At 39.8% G+C, this 27427-nt stretch overlaps 2 protein-coding genes across 5 annotated transcripts in view; one reads left to right on the plus strand and one right to left on the minus strand.

The window, feature by feature from the left end:
• Window positions 1-27427, plus strand: part of SKA2 (spindle and kinetochore associated complex subunit 2) — a 73154-nt gene that overhangs the window by 5793 nt on the left and 39934 nt on the right. Inside the window, exon 2 of the mRNA XM_045985153.1 lies at window positions 5263-5341. Within this exon, the coding sequence (XP_045841109.1) occupies window positions 5327-5341 (15 nt within the window). The 5' untranslated portion in view covers window positions 5263-5326. The remainder of the gene's footprint in view (window positions 1-5262; window positions 5342-27427) is intronic.
• PRR11 (proline rich 11) overlaps window positions 575-27427 on the minus strand; it is a 29300-nt gene continuing 2447 nt past the window's right edge. For 2 of the 4 annotated variants that reach the window (XM_045985151.1, XM_045985152.1), the window contains exons 2-10: window positions 16196-16328; window positions 12645-12795; window positions 12284-12406; window positions 9260-9520; window positions 8014-8112; window positions 7544-7656; window positions 5455-5514; window positions 5269-5365; window positions 575-2786 (exon numbers count right to left, since the gene is read on the minus strand). In XM_045985151.1, coding sequence (XP_045841107.1) covers window positions 2718-2786; window positions 5269-5365; window positions 5455-5514; window positions 7544-7656; window positions 8014-8112; window positions 9260-9520; window positions 12284-12406; window positions 12645-12795; window positions 16196-16323 — 1101 coding nt within the window. In that variant the 5' untranslated portion in view covers window positions 16324-16328 and the 3' untranslated portion in view covers window positions 575-2717. The remainder of the gene's footprint in view (window positions 2787-5268; window positions 5366-5454; window positions 5515-7543; window positions 7657-8013; window positions 8113-9259; window positions 9521-12283; window positions 12407-12644; window positions 12796-16195; window positions 16329-27427) is intronic. The other 2 variants (XR_006815924.1, XR_006815925.1) reach the window with 2 other exon arrangements.

Genomic DNA, 27427 nt, shown 5'->3' on the forward strand with positions numbered 1-27427 from the left:
AACATGGTTGAATCTAAAAATAAATGTTGATTAAAAGAAGGCAGGGGGCGGCTAAGCCTCTGCCTTCAGCTCAGGTCATGATCTTATTAGGGTCCTGGGATTGAGCCTGGCATTGGGCTCTGCTCAGCAGGGAGCCTGCTTCCCCCTCTCTCTCAGCCTGCTGCTCTGCCTACTTATGATCTCTCTCTCTCTGTCAAATAAATAAATAAAATCTTAAAAAAAAAAAAAGAAAGAATGCAGAAACAAAATACATAATTTACGATTCTATTTGTGTAGTTCAAAAGCAAGAAAAATAAACCATAGCATTTAGGGATGTGCACTTAGAGGATAAAAGCAAGGAAATATTTATTATAACAAGCAAATCAGTACTTACTTCTTGAGGAAAGGGATTGTGTTAGGGGAGGGAGACAGGCAGGGCTTCTAAAGATATTTATAATGTCTCTTTCTTTGTGGTTATGTGAGCATTTGCTTTATGATTTATTAATTTATGTATTATGTACTTTTCTGTGTTATCGTTTTACCAAAAAAAAATTTAAAGGAAAAAACCCCAAAGTCTTTTTTATTGCTTTTTATTTTTAAAACATCACCAGGTGGAACTTGGTGTTTATATTGTGTGGTTGTTACTCATTCTGAAAATAAACATTGGAAGTATATAATTAGCAACAGTGTAATGAAGCCATAGCATTCACAAGATTCTCAAACGGTATAATATAAAACCTGTCATAAAAATTAGTAAAAAACACAAGGTAGAAAACATTTTTAATACTGGTACAATGGCAATAGCAGCTTTATAAATGTTTATATATAGGATTTCTATAGCATTTTAAAATGAACCTTTACTCCACAAGAATGATCAAATTATCAAATCATTTAAATTAAATTTGAAACAGTACATGGTGGTTTATTAATATAAGCATTGTAAGTGCTCCATAAAACATCGTTATAAATACTCAAATGTTTTGTTCTCAGGGATCATTCCTTTTATTCTTATATAATATAAATGTAGCTAGCAGGCTTTGTTTTGTTTTGTTTTAAATTAGAAGCAGGTATGTTTCTTAACTTTATTACCTGTTTAATTTTCATTCATAAATGTGTCTGTAGACATAAATTTGGGTCTCATGAGAACAAAACATGGTCCCCAGGTCTGCTTTCCAGTCTGATGACTTTCCACAGCACTCTGTTTGGTATCTCAAAGCAGTATTTGTCTGTGGAAATATAGGCATTTGGGAAATGACTAAAATATCTTTTGTAGCCTAGGCTAAAATAGTATCACCCCTGTAGCTGCTTCCTGTCAGGCTAGGAAGTTCAGTGAAGATCTGAAACACCTTGTTTCCCATCCACAAGCAGCTGCTATCCTTATTCTTGGAACTGCAGGGGATCAAAGCTAATCCTGCAATTTCAGTCACAGGAACTCACCCTGATGAGAGTTTCCCTTCCTCTGTGATACTTAACATAATAGTAATGGGGATCCTGGCTGAAGCTATAATTGTGTCCACTGCTAAGTAGACATGTCTGACAAGCTGGGGTCTCCCAGAAATACTTGGCAACTTTGTAGGGGACTGACCCATAGGGTGACCAGATACAATAAAGAATGCCCTGTTAAAGCTGAATTTCAGATAAATGATGAATAATTGTTTCAGTATAAATATACAGCTCCCATGTAATATTTGGGACATATTAAAACTAAAAAAATAAATAAATAAATAAATAAAAAAAAATCCCCTACCCATTGTTTAATAGGATGTATTTATATTTAAAAGTTTTTTGTTTTTTAATTCAAATTTGGCTGTCATATATTTACAATTGCTAAATCTGGCAACCCTGGACTGGCAGGAGAGAGCAAAAAACCAGTGAGGTTTGTATTATTACTGTTATTGAAGATATAGGCTGTTGAGAACAGGAATTAAGTCTCACAGAAGATCTGCTATGGACTTCAGATAATCCTTGGCAGGCCACTCTGGAAAATACAAGGTTCATGTTGAGATCCTCATAAAACTTATAATTAGCTACATGAATGTGGATAGAAAATGTCAAAGAAAGGAATATCTCAGACTTCAGCGATCTAGATATGACTACCTAGATATCCTTTCTAGCTGCTAGAAATGGTACATTCTCATTTTTAAGGTTATATTGGATATTTTGCTTCAAATCCATTTGGAAAATAATTGGGTTGGGGTGGGGAACAGTCTTATCTCTGAACTGTTTACAGTAAATGGAAATAAAGTCTAGAGGATCTTTTGTACTGATCAAGTCTGTAGCACCTACTGAAGAATGCGTTAGCTTTATAGGCTGAAATACTTTTCTTTTTGATTACCTGAGAATATGCAAGAAGAATGGGAAAGGGGTTATTTCATTTTATTTTTTAAGGAATCAGGTTATTTTCTGAACGTCAAAACTGGACCTATTGAGTATAAACTTGTTATCTAGTTAAATTTGAACAACCTCTCCAACCTAAATTGGGTAATTCTCAGATAAACATCACTTTAGGGACTGCAGTTTCCCATCTGCTCTCTTATTGATCATGTAAACTAAAAAAATACCCAAATACTCACTTTATATCACAGTATGTATGGGGGCTCTGTACATACTTTAATTCTTCAAATGGAATTATATATTAGTATAATTATTTATATATACCCTACTACATTAAAAAAAAGGATTGGGGTGATTTTATCTGTTTGTTTTATGGATCATCATGTGGCATCAGGCAGTTAGCATCAGTTTTGTTCATCAAAGCTGCTTGTAGAAAGTGGCAGAGTTTGAGTTGGGCTTCTAGGGTGAGCCATCTATGAAAAAAAAAAAAAGGTTCCCAATTATAATATGAATTATGTGGCCAACACAGATCTCCTTCCTCACTAACAGAAACAGATTTTATGCAGGGCAGCAATGTAGCCAGACTCTAAAAACCACTTTTCCCAGTTTTTCTGACATAATCAGAAGTTCCTGGATAGCACCTATATAAAGTGAGGGGTAGCTTAGCTAGCACACCCTTTTGTCCTTTGCCTTTCTCCTTATCTTGCCTAGAATGGGGGCACCGGGCTTCAGGAGGTGGAGGCATTCTTTACCATGAGGATAAAAGCCACACATTAAGGATGGAAGAGCAGTAAAGACATGGTGAAGCTGCTGTTCCAGTTATGGGTTGCCTACTTCCCAAGGGAATAAATATGTAGGTAAGAAAAATAAGGTGCTGCTTTGTTAAGCCACAGTAGTCAGATTTTTGTTACCTAATGCAAAAGCAAATTTTGTTACCAAATGCAAAACCTAACTAATACAGTTGCTTCAGACTTAAAGGAAAAAGGAAACCTAAGTTCTGGGGGTGGAGGGGTGGGGGAGGAGGAGGAGTCGTCATTGTATGTCTAACAACATTTAAAAAAAAAAACAACTTCCTCCTACTAAGTGGATTTTGTGAACAACTCATACAGCAGATACTTTTCTGAAATTTAAAAAAAATTTTTTTTTAATTTATTTATTTGACAGACAGATCACGAGTAGGCAGAGGGAGGCAGAGAGAGAGGAGGAAATAGGCTCCCTGATGAGCAGAGAGCCCGATGTGGGGCTCGATCCCAGGGCCCTGGGATCAGGACCTGACCCGAAGGCAGAGGCTTAACCCACTGAGCCACCCAGGCGCCCCACCTTTCTGGGATTTTTGATGTTGTTGTTCAATATGTGTGCTTATTCCTTATCGTATTTTCATTTGTTTCCACATTACTCAACTCATTATAGTGATTATGGGGTAGGGCAGGGACACAAAAGAATCCCAGAGCTGAACAAAGAAAGGAGGGGGCTTAGTGCTTCAGTGAGGCCTCTGCCTTCTGCCCCTGTCCTTCATAATTTGTGGTATCACCAAGGAATGTGATCTGGGGGTAGGGTCCCTACTGGATGCTCCGGATGCTCCGGAAGGAGGAAAGAGAAATGTGGTCACACCTCCAAAACAGTGATTGGCATGAGGGAAACCAAGCTGTCTGCAAAAGGCACTGATTTTTTTTTTTAATTTTTTAATTTTTTTTTTTAATTATTATTATTTTTTTATTTATTCATTTGACAGACAGAGATCACAAGTAGGCAGAGAAACAGGCAGAGAGAGAGGAGGAAGCAGGCTCCCCGCTAAGCAGAGAGCCTGATGCGGGGCTCCACCCCAGGACCCTGGAAACATGACCCGAGCGAGCTGAAGGCAGAGGCTTTAACCCACTGAGCTACCCAGGTGCCCCAAAGGCACTGATTCTTAATGAGGAAACAAAGAGGGGACAGTGTTAGGTTGGCAAAGTGTTAGCAGTGAAGTCTGTGGTGTGTCTCTATCACCAGAGGGAAATGGAAATATAAGTTTTGTAGCCAAAGAGGCCTGCAGCCCTGTGTCCCAGCACTCTAGTAGGAGTGGCAGATGGATGGCTACTCCCCATAGATCCAGTGAACGAGGTGAACACGGAGATGACAGACAAACAGGATTTGGAAGAAATCACATCAGGTTTCACTGATATACTAGAATTTGGTGTATGGGTCATACATGTAGGTGACAAAGAAGAAAGCTGCCAAGACCTTTTCCTATCAACTGTGCACAATCTGATCCCTATCTGCGTCTCCATCGCTGTTTTTCACTGTCAGACTCGCTTTCTCTTTCAGCTACTTTGGCTCCTTTCCAGTTTCTCAGTTAGGTCAGGTGCCCTCCGCCTCAACACCCTTATGTACGCTGTTCTTTTTGCTTGGAGCTCTTTCCTCCCAAACGTCCATGCTGGGCCCATCCCCTCATCCCATAGGCACCCTTCCCAGTTAATGCCTATTCATCCTTCAAGTCTCACTTCATCACCTCCTAAGGGATTAGGCTAGATAAAGTTCCTCTGTGGGTTCCCACAGAACCCCATTCCTTTCCTTTATAGTACTTACCTCAGTGTAGAATTACATAAATATGTGATTATTTGACTAATGTCTATTTTCCTCACTAGGCTGAAAGTTCCAAGACAATAAATTTAGGTTTGTTTTTGCTTACCACTGTATCCCTGGTACTCCAGCACAGTGCCTGGCATAGAGGAAGTGCTTAATAAATATTTATCTAAAGAAATTAATAAAACCAGACATTCATGGTGAAAGAGATGATAATGCTAGCTAGGTCACAGAATTTTATAAAGGCTAAATATGAAATTATTTTGTAAAGCATTAGGTACCATTTAAAAATTATTATAAGAAAGATCCTTTAGATTGCATTATTCTAAATAAATGATTTTGAAGAAAAAAGGAACCTTTTTGTTTGTTTGTTTGTTTCCCCTAAAGGCTTACCTGAAACTTTCTCCTCAAGGCCCGAGTCATTACTGGAGTCAGCCCAGTTCCTGTGTCCATGTTTTCTTTATTGGTAAGTGGGGTTCCACCTGGGCTTCTGCAAAGGTATTGAAAAAATTAGAAGCTGTGTTTTATGCTAACTTTTCAAATGGATTCAGAAAGCATGAAGATAAGAGAGCATATTACCTCTCTACATCAACTTTTCTAAGTAGTTTCCGCAGGTCTATCTGGCTTTTACCAGGGGTACTGATGAAATAAAGATATAAAAGTTAGATCTTGCCAGATTTTATCCCCTTTCCCAAAGCAAAGCAGACGTTTCCATAGGCAATGTCCTAGAAAGTGGTTCTATTTTTTACATCAGCAGAGGGGCACCTGGCTGGCTCAGCCAGTGGAGTGTGTGACTCCTGATCTTAGGGTTGTGAGTTCAAGCCCCACACTGGGTGTGGAGCCTACTTAAAAACAAAAATAGCTGTAGATGCTGATAAGAGCATAAGGTGATATAATTGCCCTGATAAGTAATACGTATTGACTCAGTAATTATACATATAAGAATTCATCTGAGGGAAAGAGTCAGCTATGCACATGGGTGATGGACAAGGATGTTCACTGAAGAATTAGAAATAAAAAATCATAAACAACCTAAATGTTTCAAAACAGGAGTTTATCTATGAAATTTACATATAATTAAATATATATACTGAAGAAGTCAAAATGATGCTTTAAACTGATTTTTAATAAGATGGGGGAAAGTTGTTGACACATTAAACAGGAAAAGCCTTAACTGCATGTATATTATGATTATACACAGGTGTAGACACACACACACACACATGATTTCATCGATTCCAAGACATACAAGTTTTCATATTTTATTATTTCTGAAATTGGGCTGCTTTAAAAATTCTTCTTTTTTGACAAACCATAAATGACTCTTAATCTCACAAAACAAACTGGGGGTTGCTGGGGGAGGTGGGGTTGGGAGAGGGGGAGGGGGTTATGGACATTGGGGAGGGTATGTGCTATCGTGAGTGCTGTGAAGTGTGTAAACCTGGTGATTCACAGATCTGTACCCCTGGGGATAAAAATACATTATATGTTTATAAAAAAAAAAAAATTGGAATGGGAGGCGAACCATAAGAGACTATGGACTCTGAAAAACAACCTGAGGGTTTTGAAGGGGCGGGGGTGGGAGGTTGGGGGAACCAGGTGGTGGGTAATAGGGTGGGCACGTATTGCATGGAGCAGTGGGTGTTGTGCAAAAACAATGAATACTGTTACACTGAAAAAAAATAAATTAATTAAAAAAATAAAATAAAATAAAAAATTCTTCTTTTTTTTTCTTTTTTAAGTAATCTCTATCCCCAACATGGGACTCAAACTCATGACCCAGAGATCAGGAGTTGCATATTCATCCAACTGACTGAGCCAGGCACCTCTAAAAAAATTATTATTATTTTTTAAAGATTTTATTTATTTGACAGAGAGTGCAAGCAGGGGGAATGGCAGAAGAAGAAGGAGAAGCAGTCTCCATGCTGAGCAGAGAGCCCAATGTAGCACTCCATCCCAGGACCCTGGGATCATGACTGGGTCCAAAGGTAGACGCTCAAATGACTGAGGCACCCAGGCGCCCTCCCCGCCCCAAAACATTCTTGATATTATGTCTTTTCCTCCCAAATCCATTTATCTGTATTTGTATTATTATTATTTTTTTTTTAAGTAATCTCTGTGCCCAGCTTGGGGGTCAAGCTTACAATCTGAGACTGAGAGTCGCAGGCTCCACCAACTAAGCCAGCCAGGTGCCCCTGGGCCACCCCCGCCCGCAAATCCACTAATAAATCATTGGTGTATCTTACAATAAACAGCATCATGAAATGGAAATAATAGAGTAGATGCCCACACAAAGACTAGAATGATAAACAGTATGTTAATAGTAGCTCTCTTCAATCAAACAGTTATTTGATTTTTTTCTTTTTCAAAAAAAATTTTAAAGATTTTATTTATTTATTTGAGAGAGAGAATATGAACAGGGGCAGGGGCAAAGGGACAAGCAGACTCCCCCCTGAGATCATGACCTGAGCCAAAAGCAGATGCTTAACTGACTGAACCACCCAGGTGCCCCCGTTTTCTTCTGTAAACTTTTCTGTGGATTTCCAGTTTTCTACAATGAGCATGTATAACTTTTAAAGTTAGAGATAGGCAAAACAAACAAACAAAACCCAAAACACCATTCTTTTAAATAACAGTAGAGCATAACACAGTGTAGTTCCTTACTTACATCAAGACATTTGTAACTCTAGTTGATAGTACTTTGGAGTTGGGCTTCAGAGTGACACGCTGCAGGTCAGAGACAGTAACTAGTGGATTCTGTGCCTTTGGTGATGGTATAAGCTTTAACCACAAAATGAGACAGTATCAAAAACCACACTTAAAAATATCATTCAAAATATAAACATGCTGCAACAATGAATACTTGAAAGCTGAGTCTGGGTAAGATATTATCTACTACTCAATTTTTATTGCAAAGCTTCCAAGTATGTGTCTACTTCTTTAGACTAACGGTTGGTAGATAAAACTGCCTAATTAAATAATTTTGGGGTCTACACATTTTGTTGAGGATCCAAAACTACTCAAATAACACATCGAATACTTACCTCAGAATGGCTTCTGTACATAAGACATAGGCTGATTTTCCAGAAAGGGACAACCAGGTTAAAATCTCAAAGATCATATGTATGATAAGCTTACCTTCTTCCTTTCATCAAAACACTGTGTCTTCTTTAACTTCACAGTCAGTAGATCTTTAACTGTTATCTGCATGGGTCCATCTCTTTTTAATGGCCCAGCCTTAAAATACATGGAGAGGTTAAAATTCAAATCGTAACCAAAATATCAGTCAAATGCAAATCCAAATCCAGTTTTTAAAGACTCACTTAAAAACTAACTCTTATTTACCCTAGGAACCTATCAAATTCTTTTAGTTCAACCAAGAATGATCCTGTTTTCAGTACACATGGATGCTAATGCTACTGTAAAGTATTCATCAAAATGTAAGGCTTTGACAGTAAATAAGAGATGGGCTAGTTCTCTGCAACTATGCATCTTCCTCAGGAGTCATGATAATAAGACCGGAGTTGAAGAAGTTCCTCAAATCAAAGTGAAGTTTTGCTTGAATTACTTAAAAAGTTGACTCAGTTCCCATAGAACAAGAATGTATGGTCAGAGGGCTATCCATTATGGCAAATTAATAACAGGCTCTGGATTTAACCCAGCCATTTTATTTTTTATTATTATTATTATTTACACATTTTATTTATTTATTTGATAGAGCACGAGTAGGTCGAGTGGCAGGCAGAGGGAGAGGGAGAAGCAGACTCCCCACTGAGCAGAGAGTCCGATGTGGGGCTCGATCCCAGAACCCTGAGATCATGACCTGAGCTGAAGGCAGACGCTTAAACGAATAAGCCACCCAGGCGCCCCTAAGCCAGCCATTTTAAACCAAATTTATCTGGAGTGAAAATTCAGCAGATTTTTAAACAGGGTCATGCTTATCTTAGTGATTCACAAATACCCCCTTAGTGGCTAAGTAATTAGTGGAGACTGGTCCTTCAGCTTCATGATATTATACTTTTGGATCCACCAACTCTTTTTATTCTGATTTTACTCACTAAGCCACCTTCTGTTCTGAATTTGGTTTCCCAGGGAGGTTTTTCTTTTGGTAAAAATAGTCTGAGAAGCCATTAGGAATATTCCAGTCTACTGGCTTTCATTCGTTTATCCTTTAAAAAAAAAAAAAATCACTTTTGTTTCTAAGTCCAGTTCTACAGGCCCGAGTTTTTAGAAGCATCATCATTGACATAATTAAGAGATGGAATCAGGAAAAAAAAAAAATGCAGCTTTCCTCTCAAAGCCCTTAGCCTCCTCTCAAAAGGCCACCTTGTTTTACTACTCTGTAACACAGACCAAAACACATCATTACTAGATTGTTTCCTACCTGCAGGGCTTTAGTGCGATCGCATTTTTTGAGCAGCACTGGTGCTGTGGGCGGCGGAGGCGGAGGCAGAGGAGGAGGTGGAGGGGGCGGGGGCGGCGGAGGAAGAGCAGGAGGGTGGGCGGCTGGCTGTGGCAGTGTGGGAGGAAGTACCCCTGGAGATTCTCCAGGGGTGCTTAGCACCCGGGCGGGCACATTTGTGAGTTTACCACCTATGTGACAGGTTTGACCACAGCTTGGGCAGGAAGAATTTTCCAAGACGGTCTGTAAGAAAACATTACATTTGGCAAATGAGTAACAGATTAATTTGGTTCTTAGGGTTCAGAGTCAGGGAGATAATAGCTACCACGTATTGAATAATTTCTCAGTATAGTATGTGGTTTTTAAAAAATATTTTCTCATCTATCACAAGCCCATTCATTCGCCCATTCATTCATTCATTCATATGTTTGTTTTATGTGTGCAATATGCCAGGCATTGTGGGTACCATGTGAACCCTGTCTGTTACACGTGGAGCTGACAGTCTGGTAAAGAAGACAGACATGAAACACACACACCCAGAACAAAACAAAGTAATGCTTCAGTGAAAACAGTGAGGTGTACCATGGGCATGAATAGGGAGAAATCTGGAGAGTGACATTAAGCCATAATCTCAAGGATGGATTGCAATTTATCAGGTCTCAAGGGAGATAAGGTCTGGGGAGAGTTCCTGGCAGAGGGAAACATACTTAATGCAGCTAAAAATTGTCGTATATTTGGGGCGCGTGAGTGGCTCAGTCCGTTAAGTGTCTGCCTTCGGCTTAGGTCATAATCTCTGGGTCCTGGGATTGAGCCCCGAGTCAAGCTTCCTGATTCTCTCTCTCTCTCCCTCTGCCCCTCCCCACTACTTGTTCTCTCTCTCAAATAAATAAATAAATAAATAAATAAAATTTTTTAAAAATGTAGCATATTCAAGGACTGATAAAAAGGCCAAGGGAATGGAACATGAATGTTAGGGGCTGAATTGTGTCCCCCAGCCCCTCAAATTCATATGTTGAAGCCCTAGCTATAGTACCCCAGGATGCCTTTGCAGATAGGGCCTTCAAAGAGGTGATCAAATTAAAACGAGGCCATTAGAGTAGGCTCTCATCCAATTTGACTGGCATCCTTATAAAAATAAGAAATTTGAACATACAGGAGAAACATCAGGGATGTGTGTGCAGAGACAAGGCGATTTGAGGACACAGTGAGAAGACAAGCCAAAGGAGAGAGGTGAAAGAAGAAACCAACTCTGTCAACACCTTGATCTCGGACTTTCAGCCTCTAGACCTGTGGGAAAATAAATTTCTGTTATATAAGCCACCTAGTCCATGCCACTTTATTATGGCAGCCCTGGGAAATGAAAAATAACCCTATGAAGTCAGATGGTGTATTAGTTTCCTATGGTTGTTTCATCAGATTATCATAAATTTGGTGGCTTAAAACAATTGAAATTCATTTTTTTCACAGTGCTGGAGACTAGAAATCTAAAATCAAGATGACAGCACGGCTGTGCTACCTCCCAATGCTGTAGGGAAGAATCTGTTTCTTGCCTCTTCCTGTTTTGGGTAGCTATGGGCATTCCTGGCCTTGAGACTACATCACTCCAATCTCTACCCGTGCTCCCACTGCTCCTCCTCTCCTCTGTGTGTGCTCTGCTCTCTCCTTTATAAGGACATTTGTTATTGGACTTAGGGTCCACTCTGATAATAGGGTATGATCTCTTCACTTTAAAATCCTTAACTTAAGGGGCACCTGGCAACTTTTGATCTTCGGGTCATGAACTCAAGCCACATGTTGGCTGTAGAGATTACTTTAAAAAAAAAATCCGTAACTTAATGACATGGGAGAAAACCCTTTCTCCAAATAAGGTCATATTTCTAGGTTTCAGGGATTAGGACTTGAACATATCTCTTGGAGGCCATTGATTCAGCCCACCATAGATGGCATCATCATTTTTAGAAGAGGAAACTCAGGCCTAGAGGAGTAAGGTGATTTGCTTTTCTTCCTGTCTAATTCATCTTGAGGTACGAATTCCGGGACAAGGATTTTAATTCCAGAAGCTCCCCTGCAAACCAACAAGTGCAATGTTTATTTTCTTGAGTTTTAGACATTGAGAATAGGGGCCTTGCTTAGGGAAGTTTGGAGACAGCGGATATATATGGCTTTTTCTACTTCTATCAGGCAAGAAAATAGAAATCATCCTGAGTATTTAAAAGAGGGTGAGAATAAGGTGGGGAGTTGGTTACATTGATGGCGAAAGAGATGAAAACACACAGGGAACATTGAGGCAACCCAGAGATTAGCAACAGGAAAAAGCCATGAATACCCTGAGGCTGGAGGGACAAAGGGAACAGCATTCTAAACTGATCTCTAGAGCTGGGTTAACCCAGAGAATCCAGGAACTAGACAGACTTACCTGGAGGGAGCAGGGGTGAGGGAGACAACAACCATCACTGGAGAAATTGCCCAAAGCAGAGAACAAAGAGGAAACACACTCCCTCCACATCCCCACCAGTCCCTCTTCAGTGTCTACCATTAGCCAAGCACAACTGGAACCAGGTGACATGGAGCTTAGCACATACAGCCTGCATGGATTAGCCCCAGTGCAGTGCAGAGTCGAGCCTTGAAGCCTAAGGAACAGATCTGAGGGCAAAGAAGCCTAAAACTAGCACTTGCTTGTAGCCATTGCTCCTTCTGGTAAAAGCACGCTGGGATTCCTACAGGGGATAACCCCTGCCCTCCTTCCCTAATTCTGGATTTCTTTTCTTTTCTTTTTTTTTTTTTTTTTTTTTAAGATTTTATTTATTTATTTAATAGAGACACAGTGAGAGAGGGAACACAAGCAGGGCGAATGGGAGAGGGAGAAGCAGGCTTCCCGATGTGGAGGGAGCCTGATGCGGGGCTTGATCCCAGGACTCTAGGATCATGACCCAAACTGAAGGCAGATGCTTAACAACTGAACCACCCAGGTGTCCCCGGATTTCTTTTCTATTTAACAATACCAACCTTCAGTGTTTCCTGGAGCTTGCATAATTCACTTTCCAAAATGCAAAACCGTTGTTTTAGACTGTGGAGTTCTCGGCAGCAGAAACGGGATGGAAAGATGGTGTCTTTCAATACTTCTAAACTCTGAAATTCAAAAATAAACAAGCCTGAATTCTGTAAGCAGCATGATCAGGACAAGAAAAAAGGGAGAAGAAAGTGGTTTGATGTATGTTTTACAGAAACAAAGGCCTACATGACCCCAGAATTTCATCTTACCTGAGCTTAGCCTGAGTGTTTTGCTGACCTGAGCACACACAGTGAACACACATAACAAATATGCAGAAAAACCATATTGCTGAAAATGGGGTTGTGAAAGCCATACCTGGGCCATGCAGTTCTGGCACCAGTTGTATATAGACCACACTCTATTTGTCCAGAGTTTTACGGTATCTTTGATATTAGGAAGTCTAAAGTTCCAGGATGGTCTTAGCCAACTTCTGCTAAGGGAGGTATCTGCTGAAGGAATAACCACTCTGTAGGAAAAACAAAACCAAACAAAAAACTCCTGAGTTGGAATAACAGCTTTATTTATTTATTTGTTATTACTATTATTAAAGATTTTATTTCTTTCATTTGACAGAGAGATAGAATGAGAGCACAAGTAAACAGAGCGGCAGGCAGAGGGAGGGGGAGAAGCAGGCTCTCCACTGAGCAGGGAGCCGGATGCGGGGCTCGAGCCCAGGACCCCGGAATCATGACTCGAGCTGAAGGCAGATGCTTAACGACTGAGCCACCCAGGCGTCCCTAACAGCTCTGTTTAAATAATAAGCTTGAGCATCCAACTCTAAGCTTGAGCATCCAACTTTTGGATTTGTCTCAGGTCATGATCTCAGGGTCGTGAGATTGAGCCCCATATCTGGCTCTGCACTCAGTGGGAGTCTGCTTGGGATTCTCTCTCAACCTCTGCCTCTCCCCTCATTTGATCTCTCTCATGCTCTCAAATAAATACGTGTTTAAAACATAAAATAACATGCTAGTTTTATAGTATGACTCAGGAGCAGAGACTACCTAAAGCCAAAATTTTCATTAAATTTTAGAGTTCCAAGATGCACTTATGCAATAATTTACTTTATAAATAAGTAGTAGTAAATAAAACAAACAGTAAGTAAAGAGGCTTACTCTTTACTTACTCAGGGATTCAGTAATGAACAACATGATAAAAACCATGCCCTCATTAAACTTACATGTCTTGGGACAAAGGTAATAAAGTAAATTAGTAACATATATGCATTGTTATATAGTGAATAAATACTATGAGGAAAAGGATAGAGCAAGAGAGAAATGTTGGATGGAGGTGAAATTTTAGGTAGGGTGCTAGGGAAGTCTCACTGAGAAGGTGACTTTTGAGGAAAAAAAAACCAAAACTCAAACAAAGTAAAGAAGCTAGCAATACACGGGTACCTGGCTGGCTTAGTCAGTAGAACATACAACTCTTGATCAATGGTCATGAGTTTAAGCCCCATGTTGAATGTAGAGGCTACTTAAAAAGGAAAAAATAAAGAAGCTAGCAATAAAATATCTGGGAGAAGAACATTTCAGGCAAGGGTAATAATAAGTGCAAAGGCCCTGAGACAGCAGCTTGTCTGAGGTGTCTAAGGAACAACAAGGAGGCCAGGATGACTAGGGTGGAGAAACTAAAGAGTAGGAGGATTAGGAGAGAATGTCAAAATCAGATCATATTGCTCTTGTGGGTCATACAAAGGATTTTATTTTATTTATTTTTGTTTTAAAAAAATATTTTATTTATTTATCTGACAGAGAGAGAGATCACAAGTAGGCAGAGAGAGAGAGAGAGAGGGAAGCAGGCTCCCCACTGAGCAGAGAGCCGGACACAGGACTCCATCCAAGGACCCTGAGATTATGATCCAAGCCGAAGGCAGTGGCTTAACCTGCTGAGCCACCCAAGCGCCCGCCTCATACAAAGGATTTTAATTTTGACTCAGAGAAAGGAAGACATTGGAGAGTTTTTATTTATTTATTTATTTTTACATAATCTCTACACCCAACAAGTGGCTTGAACTCATGACCCTGAGATCAAGAGTCACACACTCTTTCAACTGAGCCAGCCAGGTGCCCCAGGAAAGACATTGGAGAGTTTTAAGCAGAGGGGCAATATGACATGATTTTTTTTTTAAAGATTTTATTTATTTATTTGACAGACAGAGATCACAAGTAGTCAGAGAGGCAGGCAGAGAGAGAGAGAGAGCAGGGTAGAAGCAGGCTCCCCGCTGAGCAGAGAGCCCAATGCGGGACTTGATCCCAGGACCCTGGGATCACGACCTGAGCCGAAGGCAGCGGCTTAACCCACTGAGCCACCCAGGCGCCCAATATGACATGATTTTTAAGAGGCTCACTCTGACTGTTGCTCAGAAATACACTGCAGAGGGGCAAAGGCGGAAGCAGGAACACCAGTTAAGGGCCATTTTCAATATTCAAGAGAGATAGAGAAGAGTTAAGGATAATATCATGGTTAATGCTTTTTGAGGGCCAGTTTAGTTTAAAAAATTTTCTGTAAAGAGAGCCATAACAACAAAATGTATAATGTATGTCATTGTGAAACCCAGTATCCTAGGCTTCTGATAACTTAGAGTCTCTTTCAGTAACACATTTAAACCTCCGTCCCAGAGAATAACTGACCAAACTTTACCAAAACTGAGATTTAAATTCCAGTTATATATTCCTCTTGCATCTCTTAGTTACCAGATTTATACAATTAAACTGACTAGGGAAAGAGAAAATAGTTACTGAGCATCTCCAGTACAATTTCTTGTGATTTAAACATTTAAACACTTAAAAAAAAAGATTTTATTTATTTATTTGAGAGAGAGAGAAGGAATGGGGGGAGGGGCAGAGGGAGAGGGATAAGCAGTCTCCCCGCTGAGCAGGGGCCCAGGAGAGGACTCTGGGATCATGACCTGGGCTGAAGCCAGATGCTTAACCAACTGAACCACCCAGGCGCCCCTAAACTCTTAAAGGATGTTCACCACATAAAATTTAGAATGCTCGGTCAAAATTTAATTTCTGAAGAGGGATGAATAATTTTTTAGTGTAAGTATGTTATAAATGTTGCGTGGGACAATATTTTAAAAATTTCATGTTTTGGGACGCCTGGGTGGCTCAGTTGGTTAAGCGGCTGCCTTCAGCTCAGGTCATGATCCCAGCGTCTTGGGATCGAGTCCCACATCCGGCTCCTTGCTCAGCGGGGAGCCTGCTTTGCCCTCTGACTCTGCCTGCTACTCTGTCTGCCTGTGCTCACTCTCTCTCTCTGACTAATAAATAAATAAAATCTTAAAAAAAAATCTTTAAAAATTTCATGTTTTATCAGAACTTTACATTTAATTGGGCATTCTGTATTTTTATTTGCTAAATCTGGTAACCCTATCCTTAAGGGATTATTTTTTTCTTTTCAGCATAACAGTATGCATTGTTTTTGCATCACACCCAGTGCTCCATGAAGTACTTGCCCTCCCTATTACCCCCACCACCTGGTTCCTCAACCTCCCCCACCCCGGCCCCTTCAAAACCCTCTGGTTGTTTTTCAGAGTCCATAGTCTCTCATGGTTCATCTCCCCTTCCAGTTTCCCTCAACTCCCTTCTCCTCTCCATCTCCCCATGTCCACCGTGTTCTTTGTTATGCTCCACAAATAAGTGAGACCATATGATACTTGACTCTCTCTGCTTGACTTATTTCGCTCAGCATAATCTCTTCCAGTCCCGTCCATGTTGCTACAAAAGTTGGGTATTCGTCCTTTCTGATGGAGGCATAATACTCCATCGTGTATATGTACCACATCTTCCTTATCCATTCGTCTGTTGAAGGGCATACCTTAAGGGATTTTTAATATTTTTTCTTCTTCACACTTAACGGCTTACCTTTCTGGTGAGGGTGGTGGCGGAGGAGGTGTGATTAGCTTGGGCTGGAAGTGAGAGGCTTCTCTTTTTTTGAATAATCTTTTTGCTTTGGCTTTTAGCTTTCTTCTTCGTTGCTTGAACTTAGGCATGATTTCTGTACAGAAAAAAATTTTTTTACATGTTTTTTAAATTTTAGAATAATATACACATACAGAAAATGCAGAAATCTTGATTGTACAGTTCAATGAATTATCACAAAGTGAACACACCCTTGTAACCACCACTGTGGTTAGGAAATAGATCACTACCCCAGCATTCCAGAAGTCCCCTGAAGTGAAGAAAATTTTAAACCCAGATTTAAAGTATCTTTAGAGACTTGGCTTTGACATTACATTGATCTCTAATTTTGTTTTGCTTGCCTTGCTCTTCTTCATTAAGTCAAGTGTATTTCCATTTCTTATAAGAGAGAAAATAGCTAGAGTTGGGTTATGGTCAGTTATTAAAAGAAGTTTCTTTCCAGGAACATTTACTGAGCACCCACTGTGATAGGTGGAGTTGGTAATGGAAGAAACAAATTTAACCACTGAATATCCATTTAGGCACCTTCATATACATTTTCTCAGTGAATCCTCGCTACCTGGCAAGATTTTATCCCCAAGGAAGAGGATTTTTACTTCCGTTTTTTACATTAAGAATAAACGGAGACATAGAAAGAGTATATGATTTGCCCAGTGTAATGCAGTAAATAAATAAGCCTCGGAAGACTGTGTTCTTTCTAACACTCTGCGGTGCAACAGTTGATTATATGGGTGGTATACAATGTAATAGCAGTTACCTCAAATCTAAGACCCCCAAATGTTTCAAAACATTTATTTTAAAACACTATTCAGTGTATTTAGCTTTTAATCTGGATCCTTTTATGAAGAAAATTAAGTCAGAGCTAGTTTGATGTGAAGACGGGCTTTGGAGTCGCCAGTTGCTGCTACCTGAGGAACAAAGATGTCGTTATTCAAGTAGAACTAAACATGGGCTCAAGGGCTGGGCCTCCCTGCCTTCAAACTCACATTTGAATAGGAACAATTGGCCTTTAAAATACAAATTCATTCCACTTTTGTTCACCCAGTACCCTTTCAATACTTAGTATGCAGCTCTAGGCTTCCCCAGCTCTCCGACTGCACTGCCTGAAGAACCTCGTTTTTTTTACTGGCTGTAGGTTGTGAAAACTCCGGAGTGGCTAACTGCAGTTCCAAGTGCTTTGGTCTTGCAGAGGGCACCCCTAATGGCAATGGGTGACAGTACATATATCAACAGCCTTTCTAGGAGGAAAGGTTCTCGATAGCATCTTATTGAGCGGACGCCAGGTCTCAAACTAGCAGTTTTCCTTAATTGTTCTTAGAGGCATGGGAGATACAGCAAACAATAGCTGACTTCCCTTGTATTCTATCATTTCTCCTTCCTGCTGAAATAATGAAAGAAGGCTAAGCAGGGATTATTAAATACACAGGGTGTTTAAGGGACTCATTGATTTTTCTTTTTTTTAAAGACTTAAAATAACACAAAACAACAATACTCTGAATGACGATGTTTAGGAGAGCCTCAGAGGAAGTAAGCAATCTTGCGGTTGCCTGAAAAAAAAGATTAAACCTCATCACATCCATGCCCAGGACTTTCTATGGAGAGATGTCACTGAGAACCTCTATCTAAGGTCCGGAGTTCACTGGGTGAAATCCCCAGAATCTGAGACTTCCATGGTAACTTCCTCTTCTAGTCTCCATCTGCCCCGTGCAGCCCTCCCCCACTTCTGTTCCCTCTCTCCCTTTGATGTCTTTTGTTAGACATCAAACTGACACAGAGAACTGGTCTCCTGCCTCCTTTTTTCCTATATTCACCAAGCACTCAGTTACAAATAGACTTCAAAAAGGAGCTGGACATTCTGGTTTAAACTTGGTAGATTGGCTCTATTCCTTTATCTCCACTCCAATAGTGTGCTGGGCTTGGCAACCACTGATATGTTTTCAGGAAGTCTGTGAGTTAGTTGTGAAACATATCCACCATTAAAATTAAATTATATAAATTTTTAAAAATTATATAAATTATATTTTATTATATAATATATTACATATATGTAACATTATTATATCATAAAATATGTTATATATTTTGATGCAAAGCTCATTACTTCCGAATGATTTTACTATTATTTATGCTGTTGAGGTTGTTTACATTATTGTATCTATATAGTGAAAATGCTATAGAATGCTAATTTCTTTCCAATTCCACATTCAGTGACTTCACATTGAAATCTTGAAATTGGCTATGATGGGAGTATTTACACCGTGGACATAACACCACAAATCAGGGCTTAATTCATTATGCTGTTGATTGTTAAGAGTGATAAAGAAAATGTTAATAATGCAGGTTAGATTTAAAAGCAAATCTTGGGGGCAGCTGGGTGGCTGTGAAGCATCTGCCTTTGGCTCTGGTCATGATCCTGAGGTCCTGGGTTGGAGTCCTGTGACCAGCTCTCTAGTCACAGGGGAGACTGCTTCTCTCCCAACCCTTCCCTCCTGCTTATGTTGGACTCACTCTCTCTATCAAATAAATAAATAAATAAATAAAATCCTTTAAAAAAGTGTATATCTTGTCTGTAGTTGTTACATTGTGAAAAGCTTAAAAAAATTGAGGAATATTCTGGTATTTGAAAATGATTATTTGAGTCATCAAAGAAGTTGCTTACATAATTGAAATGAAGTTCCAATATAAATCTTTTATGTTTCGCATTATCTTATTCCATAGAGTAAATGAAAAGATCAACTGACATTCCTATCAGGACTATACTTGTTTATAAATTGGAACCATAGCAGGACACCTGGGTGGCTCAGTCTGTTAAGCATTAAACTTTGGGTTTCAACTGAGGTCATGATCTCTGGGTTGTGAGATCAAGTCCCACGTGGGCTCCACTCCACACCCAGTTCAGAGTCTGCTTGAGATTCTCTTCCTTCTCCTCTGCCCCTCCCTTTTCTTGCTCTCTCTAAAATAAAGAAATAAATAAAATCTTAAAAAAAAAATTGGAACCATAGCTTGGCTACAGATACAAGAAGTCTGTAAAAATAAACAATAGTATTCTCTGAGAATCAACTGTATATGAAATTTACAAGAACATTATAGGGGTGCCTCGCTGACTCCATCAGAGCATGTGATGCTTGATCTCAGGGTTGGAAGTTCAAATACCATGTTGGGTGTAGAACTTACTTAAAAGAGAAGCATTATATACATTTTATTATTGTTTATAATAATTTTATTATTACCTGATATCAGTAAATTTATAATAAAATTATGCATATGTATCTATTAAACATTTATTAGCACACTATTAGTTCAATCCCTTCTGAAACATAACCAAAAAAGGCAGTAAAAGAGTGGTGAATATATTTCTCTTTCTTTTTAAGAAAATTTTTTTTTTTTTTTAAGAAATCTCTACACCCAAGTTGGGGTTGAACTTACAACCCCACGATCAAGAGTCACACCTTCAACCAACTGAGCCAGCCAGGTGCCCTAAGGAGTGATGAGCATAACATAATGTATAGAGTTGGAGAATAATATATTGTACACCTGAAGCTAACGTAACTTTCTGTATCAACTCTACCTCAAATAAATTTAAAAAAAAAAAAAAAAAAGGAGGGGTTCCTGGGTGGCTCAGTTGGGTAAGCATATAACTGTTGATCTCAGCTCAGGTCTTGATCTCAGGGTCATGAATTCAAGCCCCACTTTGGGCTGCACACTGGGCATGGAGCATACCTAAAAAAGAGAGAGAGAAGAAAGAAGATAGAAAGAAAGAAAGAAAGAAAGAAAGATAGATGGGAGGGAGGGAGGGGAACGTAGGGAGGGGAAGGAAGGAAGGGAAAGGAAAAAGGAAAGAAGGAAGAGTAAGGGCAGTAAAGGAATAAAAAAATCATAAACCCCTAAAACAAAGAATGGGAGCAGACTATGGCAGATGATGAATGTCGACTAAATTATGGAAAGTGGAAATGAGATGGATGAGTTGGCAGAGCAGAAGAAAATGGAGCTTTGACTGCCTATGATAGGGAAGCCAACTGGAAGCAAGACAATTCTCAGAACTTTAAGTAAGAGGATTCTGGACTTGAAGGTACCTAGAACCTATAAAGTTTGAGGTGGGGGTTAAAATAGGATTAATTTAAATCTTTATAAGGATTGGATAGGCCTCTGGAGTCTGTCTTCCAGTTCTTGTAGCCAGGCAGTTCCTGGCATTTATGTCCTCTCCAGTAAAGATGGATAGGTTTATTCTCTGGAGAAGTTGAACCATAGAGGTGCCAAACCGTGGGCCATGAGACATAGCAATAGCAGAGTCCTGTGTCATCATTCAGAAGATAGGGGATGATCCTGAACTGGAAAGTGAGACTTTTCAATCCCTTTCCTCAGCTCAGCTCCCAGAATAAAGGCCACCAGTTTTAATTCCCTGACTCAAATCCCTATACCTTTCATTTCCCCTTGAAGACTAGAAGATTCCTCTCCAGGGAAATTGGCTTGCCGGAGAAAAAGGACATATAGATATTGACATTTAGGGTCTCCCCAAAATGGCCAAGTCTGTGATCATTCATCCACTCAGGTGTCCACAGGTTGATAATATCCATCTCCTATACTTTGAGCTTCCAATTTTTTTTCCCCTTTGGTGCTCTCCTCTGACTTATAATAGCCAAAGATCATCAGTTATTTTAGGAAAGTCTCTAACATTAAAGACAGAGACCAAAATACACAGAGAATTTAAAAAAGGATTTCCATTTCTAAGGAAATGTAAAGGATGTAGGAAGCAGATTGGGAACCTGGGTGTCAGTTGTTAAGCATCCAACTTCAGCTCAGGTAGTGATCTCAGGGTCCTGGGATCCAGTCCCAGGGAGTCTGCTTATCCCTCTCCTTTGGTCCCTCCCCTGACCTGTGCGTGCACTCTCTCTCTCTCTCTCAAATAAATATATAAATCTTAAAAAAAAATTAAGAAAGAATGTAGGAAGCAGGACGAAACTTAAAATTTTTTTTTTTTTTTTCCAGAAAATGAGATACTGGGCCACCTGGGTGGCTCAGTCGTTGGGTGTCTGCCTTCAGCTCAGGTCATGATCCCGGGGTCCTGTGATGGAGCCCCACATCGGGCTCCCTGCTCAGTGGGGAGCCTGCTTCTCCCTCTCCTACTCCTGCTGCTTGTATTCCCTCTCTCACTGTGTCTCTCTCTGTCAAATAAATAAATAAAAATCTTTAAAAGAAAAAGAAAATGAGATACTGCATTCATATAACAAGAAGGATGAGAGGGGCACTTCGGTGGCTCAGTGGGTTAAAGCCTCTGCCTTTGGCTCGGGTCATGGTCGCGGGGTCCTGGGATTGAGCCCCGCATTGGGCTCTCTGCTCAGCGGGGAGCCTGCTTCCTCCCTCTCTCTCTGCCTGCCTCTCTGCCTACCTGTGATCTCTGTCTGTCAAATAAATAAATAAAATCTTAAAAAAAAAAAAAGGATGAGAAAAAAAAACTCTTAAAAATTAAAAATAGTGGAAATTTTAAAAAACGCAATACAGGGGCACCTGAATGGCTCAGTTAGTTGCACAGCTGACTCTTAATTTTGGCTCAGGTCATGATCTCATGGCTGTGAGACTGAGGCCCTCATCAGACTCTGTACTGAGCATGGAACCTGCTTAAGATTCTACCCTTATTCTCTCCCTCTCTAAAAAAAAAAAAAAAAAGAAAAGAAAAAGGTAATACAACAGTCAGAATATAGAAGTTTTTGGAAAGGGTGCGTGTGTCGCTCAGTCAGTTAACCACCAGCCTTCAGCTCAGGTTGTAATCCCAGGATCCTGGGATCAAGTCCCATAACTGCCTTCCCACTCTGCAGGGAGTCTGCTTGTTCCTCTGCCCCTCCTCTTGCTTGTTCTCTCAATCTCTCTTTCTCTTTCAAATAAAAAATAAAATCTAAATGAAAAAAAAGTTTTAGGAGAGAACAGAGAAATGGAGAGAATTTTGTCAAATAAACAATACAGAAATACTCTCTACAACTGAAGGGCTTGAATTTCCAGATTGAAATGGTCCACTCAGTATAATGAATAAAGAAAGATCCACATTGAGTCATGACATCACAAAAATAAAGTGGAAGGGTGACTGTATGGCTCAGTAGGCTAAGTGTCTGCCTTCAGCTCTTATGATCTCAGGGTCCTGGGATGGAGCCCTGCATTGGGCTCTGCTCAGGGGGAGTCCGCTTCTCCCTCTCCCTCTGTGACCTCTTTCACTCTTGCTCTCTCCGAAGTAAATAAAAATCTTAAAAAAACAAAAACAGGGTGCCTGGGTGGCTCAGTGTGTTAAGCCGCTACCTTCGGCTCAGGTCATGATCTCAGGGTCCTGGGATTGAGTCCCGCATCCGGCTCTCTGCTCAGCAGCGAGCCTGCTTCTCTCTCTCTGCCTGCCTCTCTGTCTACTTGTGATCTCTCTCTGTCAAATAAATAAATAAAATATTAAAAACAAAAACAAAAACAAAAAATAAAGAGGACATTCTAAAGGCTTCAGGAGAGAGAAAACACTATAGATACAGAGGACTGAGAAGAACATAGCATTGGACTCCAACAGCCTCACTAGAATTCTGAACGAAAATGTTTTCAATCCTGGAATTCTGTACCTAGCCAAATGTTCAGTCAAGCCTGAGCACAGATTAGGGTAAACAATGGCAATGTCCAGGATAATGTTGACCACGAGTCCTTGGAAGAGAGCTTTGCAGCAGGCCTAGGGCAGGGGTCAGCAAACCTTTTTCATAAAGGGCCAGATAATAAATATTTTAGGCTTTTTTTTTAAGATTTTATTTATTTATTTGACAGAGAGAGATCACAAATGGGCAGAAAGGCAGGCAGAGAGAGAGGAGGAAGCAGGCTCCCTGCTGAGCAGAGAGCCTGATGCGGAGCTCCATCCCAGGACCAGGAGATCATGACTTGAGCCGAAGGCAGAGGCTTAACCCACTGAGCCACCCAGGCCCCCTATTTTAGGCTTTGTAAGCCATCTGGTCTTTGTTATAACCACTCAATTCTGCCAATGTAGCACTCAAACATCCATGGACAATACTTAAATGAGCATGGCTGTATTCCAATAATTTTTTTTTCACTAAATTTTATTTGCCACTGAAATGTGAATTTCCTATAATTTTCACATATCACAAAATATTATTATTCTTTTGATTTTTCTTCAACTAATACAACTTGTAAAAACCATTTTTAGCTCATGAGACCTACAAAAATGGTAGTTTGCTGATTCTAGTCTTCACGGGCACACACAGACAGTGAAGTGAACAAGACTAATAGGAGGCTTCAGTAACACTGTCTCTAAGGAAAAAAAGGAAAATCAATATATTACCTAGTGTATTGATCATTCTCAGTTGAGTTTACCATTCCTCTGGAAAGGTGGGGCCAAATTTTTGATAAATGTATAAAAATAACATTTAAAAATGACTAGGAAGAAAGTTGTTGGAAGAAAAAAGTGTAATCACAGTAACACTTTATGTTCTGCTGTTTTACAATATTTAGTAGCATAAACATTGAATGATATAGGTTTTTTTTTTTAATATTTTATTTATTTGACAGAGAGAAATCACAACTAGGCAGAGAGGCAGGCAGAGAGAGAGGAGGAAGCAGGCTCCCTGCGGAGCAGAGAGCCGGACGTGGGGCTCGATCCCAGGACCCTGGGATCATGACCTGAGCCGAAGGCAGAGGCTTTAACACACTGAGCCACCCAGGGGCCCCTGTTTTTTTGTTTTTTTTTTTAAAGATTTTTATTTATTTGACAGACAGAGATCACAAGTAAACAGAGAGGCAGGCAGGGGGGGCAGGGAGGAGGGAAGCAGGCTCCCCGCTGAGCAGAGAGCCGGATGTGGGGCTCTCATGCAGGGCTCGATCCCAGGGCCCAGAGGTCATGACCTGAGCCGAAGGCAGAGAGGCCCAACCAACTGTGCCACCCAGGTGCCCCATGATGTAGGTATATTGTGAGGATAAAACGAGAGAAAATGGAAATCAGTAGTTGTCTAAATTGTTTTTTTAAGATTTTATTTATTTATCTGTCAGAGAGAGAGAGAGAGTGCACACAAGCAGAGTAAAAGAGGCAGACAGAGGGAGAAGTAGACTCCCTGCTAAGCCAGGAACCCAATGTGGGACTCATCCCAGGACTCTGGGATCATGACCTAAGCCAAAGGTGGACACTTAACAGCTGAGCCACCCAGGCGTCCCAGTAGTTTTGTAAATTTATATAAGTGTCAAAAAGTGGAAAGAGGGGAATACAGAGAGAGAGAGAAGGAAAGGAAGGAAGGAAAAGGGAAAGAAAAGAAATAGTATTGCAAGTTTGTCATTTAGAAACATGGAGATAAATACCAGAAACAGGTATAAGAATGGATAGTATTGCCTTTGGCAAGTGGGAGTCAGGATTATATAGAGAGATGATTCAAAAGACTGCCATTGTTTGTTCGTTTGTTTCTTTTTTTTTTTAAGATTTTATTTATTTATTTAACACAGAGAGATCACTAGTAGATAGAGAGGCAGGCACAGAGAGAGAGAGGGAAGCAGGATCCCTGCTGAGCAGAGAGCCCGATGCGGGACTCGATCCCCGGACCCCGAGATCAGGACCCCAGGACCTGAGCCGAAGGCAGCGGCTTAACCCACTGAGCCACCCAGGCGCCCCCGTGTTCATTTGTTTCTAATTATAATAAGTCTTGTAGTAGTATTTGACAATTAACCTCTGGTATATATCATTAGCTAGATGTGATTCTGAAACTTGACCTTCTCTATCCCTGTTGTTGTTCCAATGCCCATGCATTCAAATTTCTAAAGAGTCCTACACAAGCTGATGTATGTCATTTTGGAGATTATTTCTCAATGAAAAAAAATCTAGGAATTAAATCATATTTTCTCCTTTCTCTTCTCTCTGTGTGTGTAGGTGGGTGTGTGTATCCTGGGCTCTGGGTCATTGTTACTCTAACAACATTCTAATTAAATTCAGTAATTGGCACATGCAGAGAATTAAGTATGTCAGATCTGTCAGGGTAAAAAGGTGCAGTCTGAGAATTCCTAGATTAGTGTTCCTTTCAAAAGTAATAACTGTGCTCTCAAAAATGGAAGACCCTGAATTCCCACCTCAAAAAGACAGAGAACTCAACAAGCTAAAGTTTGTTTTTATCATTCTTTTATTAAAAGCATTAGATATGGAGCACTTGGGTGGCTCAGTTGTTAAGCATCTGCCTTTGGCTCAGGTCATGACCCCAGTGTCCTGGGATTGAGCCCCTTGGACCTGAGCAAGGAGCCTGCTTCTCTCTCTCTCCCACTCCCCCTGCTTGCGTTTGTTCTCTTGCTGTGTCTCTCTGTCAAATAAATAAATAAAATCTTAAAAAAAAAAAAAAAAGCACTAGATATTCTGCAGAGGATACTTCTCTGAAAGAATATATAGCAGTCTTCCTCAAGGTTAAAACAGATATGCTTGTCCCCTTTCCGAAAGACTAATGGGACATACAAATTCTTTTTGCTGGACTAGGTGGGATTCCAACTAGTAATACTAGAAAGAAGCTTTAAAAAAAATTTTTTTTTAAAAGATTCATTTATTTATTTGAGAGAGAGAAAGCACGAGAAGGGGATGGGGCAGTGGGAGAGAATATCCAAGCAGACTCCAGGTGAGTGTGGAACCCAACTCTGGACTGGATCCCAAAAGCCATGAGATCAGGACCTGAGTTGAATCCAAGAGTTGACACACAACCAACTGAGCCACCCAGTCGCCCCTTTTTTTTCATGATTACTTAAAGCACTTTTCCTACTTTTTAATTGAAAAGTACTCTTCTTTTTTCCTGCCTTGTTTTGAAAGGAATTTAAGGCTGATTAGAAACAATCTGTACTACCACACACAAAAAAAGGTAGATGAGGAAATTAGCATACTCCATTACAGAATAGAAAATATATAACATATATTATATATAGTCTACTTATATACATATATTCATATACATGAATTAGAAATATTTATCTGATTAATTTGTCTTGTCCCTTCTTACTATTCTGCCCCTTTCTGTCCTGATTTCAGTTGCCTCTGCCATCTTTCCCATTTTAATTTTTGCTATGTAGTATATTTCCCCTAGTATTAATTTATTTAAAAGATTTTATTTATTTATTTGACAGACAGAGATTACAAGTAGGCAAAGAGGCAGGCAGAGAGAGGAGGAAGCAGGCTCCCCGCTGAGCAGAGAGCCCGATGTGGGGCCCATCTCAGGATCCTGGGATCATGACCTGAGCCAAAGGCAGAGGCTGTAACCCACTGAGCCACCCAGGCACCCCCCCAGTATTAATTTTGAAAAATTTCAAATCTTGAGAAAATTTATAATAGTATAAGACTCATATGTCAGCATCTGAAACAAATACAACATTGTGTGCCAAGTATACTTCAAGAAAAAAATAAATAAAATATAAAAGATTATGTTAATTCTGGAAAAAAATACTCATATATTATTCACCTAGATTCACCAACTGTTATCGGTTAGTTTTCTTTCTGTGTAGGTGTGTGTATAATATATATTATACACTATGTATAATTTACAAAATAAATGTATGTAATATATAAATTTATATTTTGCATAAGTTTATATATTACATATATTATATATTGTATACATACACACCCCTAAATAAAAAAATAGCAATAGATGACTCTAAGTAAATAATATGAGCATCAATTATACTATTTTCGTAAATTTTCATAAAGTTTGAAAATTTGCAAACTAAAAAAGTATGATAGATATGTGTGTATATAGACATATAAAAATATATATATATATACACACAAATAATAGTTTTTAGTTTTTGGCTGAGCAGAATCATGATACCTCATGCCTAGATATTTCAACTTGAGTTTCCTAACTTGGACATGGACATTGTCCTACAAAACCAATCACAACCAGGAGATTTAAGCTTGATATTATCTAAGAAGTCCATAATTAGGGCGCCTGGGTGGCTCAGTGGTTTAAGCCGCTGCCTTCGGCTCAGGTCATGATCTCAGGTCCTGGGATCGAGTCCCGCATCGGGCTCTCTGCTCGGCAGGGAGCCTGCTTCCCTCTCATTCTCTCTGCCTGCCTCTCTGCCTACTTGTGATCTCTCTCTGTCATAAATAAATAAAATCTTAAAAAAAAAAAAAAAAGTCCATAATTACCTCGGTCACCTCAATAATATCCTTTACAGCTGCTCCCTTTCCCC

Source organism: Meles meles, chromosome 18, assembly GCF_922984935.1.
Source record: "Meles meles chromosome 18, mMelMel3.1 paternal haplotype, whole genome shotgun sequence".
NCBI lineage: Eukaryota > Metazoa > Chordata > Mammalia > Carnivora > Mustelidae > Meles > Meles meles.